Source organism: Colobus angolensis, unplaced genomic scaffold (assembly GCF_000951035.1).
Source record: "Colobus angolensis palliatus isolate OR3802 unplaced genomic scaffold, Cang.pa_1.0 Scaffold194, whole genome shotgun sequence".
Taxonomy (NCBI): Eukaryota; Metazoa; Chordata; class Mammalia; order Primates; family Cercopithecidae; genus Colobus; species Colobus angolensis.
Window position 1 is genome coordinate 1,460,024 of NW_012115088.1, and position 3,807 is coordinate 1,463,830.

At 39.7% G+C, this 3,807-nt stretch overlaps 1 protein-coding gene across 1 annotated transcript in view; it reads left to right on the forward strand.

Moving 5' to 3' along the window:
- MCMDC2 (minichromosome maintenance domain containing 2) overlaps nt 1-3,807 on the forward strand; it is a 51,014-nt gene that overhangs the window by 28,847 nt on the left and 18,360 nt on the right. The window contains exon 13 of the mRNA XM_011940902.1: nt 1,138-1,280. Within this exon, the coding sequence (XP_011796292.1) occupies nt 1,138-1,280 (143 nt within the window). The remainder of the gene's footprint in view (nt 1-1,137; nt 1,281-3,807) is intronic.

Sequence of the window (3,807 nt, forward strand, 5' to 3'; positions counted from 1 at the left end):
TAGCTGGGACTACAGGCGCCCGCCACCACATCTGGCTAATTTTTTTGTATTTTTAGTAGAGACGGGGTTTCACCATGTTGGCCAGGATGGTCTCGATATCCTGACCTCGTGATCCACCCACCTTGGCCTCCCAAAGTGCTGAAATTACAGGTGTGAGCCACCACGCCCAGCCATCTCTATGCTTTTCTAAAGGTTAAATTTAAAATATAAATTTTAGGCTGGGCACGATGGCTCACGCCTGTAATCCCAGCAATCTGGGAGGCCAAGACAGGAGAATCGCTTGAACCCAGGAGGCTGAGGTTGCAGTGAGCCGAGATCGTGCCATTGCACTCCAGTTTGGGCAATGAGAGTGAAACTCCATCTCAAAATAAATAAATAAATAAAATAATAAAATATAAATTTTATAGTTAATAGCAACCTTTCTCCAGGTGTAGATAGTGTCAGAAAAAAACAGCAACCTTATTATAATTAATTTTTCCTGTGGTTATCTGAATTGAAAAAGCAGAAAATAACTAGGATAGTAAAAAATCTGGAAATTATGTCACAGAGAAGGACTTTAGGAACTAGGAATCACTGACTCTGAAAGAAAAAAAAGCTCAAAACTCAGAAAAAACAATGATAATCATTGTGTTGCAGAATTATTCTCTACCCAAATCTTATTCAATCACCAAAGCCCACCTTCAAAGCAGTTAACATAATGTTTCTTCTCATACCAAATGTAAAGTGTTCTTTAAAAGGAAGGAAGGGAAGTAAGGAGGGCAAGTAGCTCTAGGCCAATGAGAGAAAGCTATGAGGAAAAATCAGGTGATTAAAGCTATTCAAAGGAAAATTATCTTCTGAGCGAGGTGAGCCTTTCACTGGGAGCAAAGACATTGTACAGTCATTCAAATATATTGCACAGAACATTTTTGCACTGAGAGGGAGGAGATTATTCTGGGTAAACTTTAATATCCTTTACAAGTATAACACTGTGATATTTAAAGTGTTCAGTGACTTCAGGATGGCCCCAGACATTTACTCTTTTTTATGTAATAAAATATGCAAACGTGTAAAAATAAAGTGCCAGTATACTTTTGATTTCTGTTATATTGATTCCATAATAAAGCTTGATTATCTTGGATTTTTCACACTTTTTAGCTACTGGCTTTTGCAAAGAATTTGAATGTAGAATTCAGCTTGGAAGCAGAAAGAATGACTCATGGCTATTATCTAGCAAGTCGCAGAATCAGAACAGACTCTATATGTGGATCAAAACTGTCGGCCTCTGCATTAAAATATCTGTAGGTATTCAATTCAAGATTTTAGAATCAGCATTGAGTTACAAATGATGTGTTTAATTAAATTGCTAATTTACCTATTTCAAAATTGCTAATTTACCTATTTCAATTGTTTCTCTGCTTGATTGCTAGTTGGTTGGTTTGTAAATGGCCTTGTTCCAAAAGGACTAAAGGCTTCACAATTCCTTTTCTTATATCATGTTACATCATTTTAATCTCTAATAATTTTTTTACTAAACTAATTTTTATTGGATGCCACATATGAGATATGTCTGAGGAAAGTACACTCATTTCAAATGCAAATCCTTGTTTTTAAAAATGTGGCTGTTGGCTGGGCATGGTGGCTTACACCTGTAATCCCAGCACTTTGGAAGGCCAAGAGGGCAGATTGCCTGAGGTCAGGAGTTCAAGACCAGCCTGGGCAACACAGTAAAACCCTGTCTCTACTGAAATACAGAAAATTAGCCAGGCATGGTGGTGCACGCATGTAGTCCCAGCTACTCGGGAGGCTAAGGCAGGAGAATTGCTTGAACGTGGGAGGCAGAGGTTGCAGTGAGCTGAGATCACACCACTGCACTCCAGCCTGGGCAACAGAGTGAGACTCCATCTCAAAAAAAAAAAAAAAATGTGGGTGTTGGCCAGGCACAGTGGCTCATGCCTATAATCCCAGCACTTTAGGAGGCTGAGGCAGGCAGGTGGCTTGAGCTCAGTTCAAGACCAGCCTTGGAGCTGGGTGCAGTGGGTCACACCTGTAATCCTAGCACTTTGGGAGGCTGAGGTGGGAGGATCACTTGAGCTCAAGGATTCGAGACCAGCCTGGGCAACATAGTGAGATCTCATCTCTATTTAAAACAAAACAAAACAAAACAAAACAAAACAGAGCAGCCTGGGCAACATGGTGAAATCCTGTCTCTACCCAAAATACAAAAAACTAGCTAGGCCTGGTGACAGGTGCCTGTAGTCCCAGCTACTCAGGAAGCTGAGGTGGGAGGATTGCTTGAGCCCATGAAGCGGAAGTTGCAGAGTGCCTAGATGTGCCACTTTACTCCAGCCTGGGTGACAGAGTGAGACCCCTTCTCAAAAAAAAAAAAAAAAAAAACCTTGCCTAGTGGCTCACGCCTGTAATCCCAGCACTTTGGGAGGCCAAGGTGGGCGGATCACCTGAGGTCAGGAGTTTGAGCCCAGCCTGCCCAACATGGTGAAACCCCGTCTCTACCAAAAAAATACAAAAAAAATTAGCTTGGCGTTGTGGCGCAGCTACTCATGAGGCTGAGGCAGGAGAATCACTTGAACCCGGGAAGCCAAGGTTGCAGTGGGCCAAGATTGCGCCACTGCACTCCAGCCTGGCGACAGAACAAGACTCTGTCTCAAAAAATATATATATTTTTTCATATGTAAACGGAGACTATGTGAGTTCAAATACAAAACATATTTTTACTATAGAGAAAAGAACATTATGAGAAAATAGAACTTTTAAAGCCGGGCGCGGTGGTGCATGCCTATTATCCCAGTACTTTGGGAGGCCAAAGGGGGTGGATCACCTGAGGTCAGGAGTTCAAAACCAGCCTGACTAACATGATGAAACCCCATCTCTACTAAATACAAAATAATGAGCCAGGTGTCGTGGCACATGCCTGTAATCCGAGCTACTTGGGAGGCTGAGACAGGAGAATCGCTTGTACCTGGGAGACAGAGGTTGCAGTGAGATATGGTTGCGCCATTGCACCTGGGCAACAAGAGTGACACTCTGTCTCAAAAAAAAAAAAAAGCAAACAGTATAATTTGATCTGAGTATTTTAAATTTTAGTTCAGGAAATAGCATTATGTAATGCAATTCTGTTTTCCATTTTGAAACATTTATCAAAGAGTTGACTTCTACTTGGCTTATCTTTAGCATTTTTTCAGCTCTATGAAGATAAATATACAGTTGGGGAAATTAACTAAATATATCTAAATCTTACAGATTTATACGTGACATTTTCTGCCAGTTCTTCATCTGTCTTATTTTATGTTGCAGTTTTAACAATATATTTATTTATTTATTTAATGAATTATTTTACTCCTGGTTCTACTTCACAATTATTTTGAGATTACACTTTAATACTATATCAAATAAAGAAATGGTCTCTCAATAGGGGACTGTTTAAACTATGGTACAGCTACATCACAACACAGTGAAGCTGTGATGCAGCTATTTATTCAAAAATGAAGTAGTTAATTTTAATATAATTCTACTTTTTCACATTGTAGAAATAAATACTAAGGGTGGTTTGTGAAACAGCAGAGTAAATGGACCCCTAGCTAGAAGAGTCATAAACCTTGAATTTTTCTCCCATTTCTACAGACAGGTACCTAATTACAAGCCTCTTCGCTTTTCTAGAGAAGTGGAGCTGAACAATACTTTCTAAACGCTCTATACATATTCTGTCCCAGTCAACATTTTTAGAAGGATCTTGGATGAGGACATCAGAGACATGATAATTACATTTATAAATGAGCAATATTGGAGAGAACTTCACAAACTTGAATT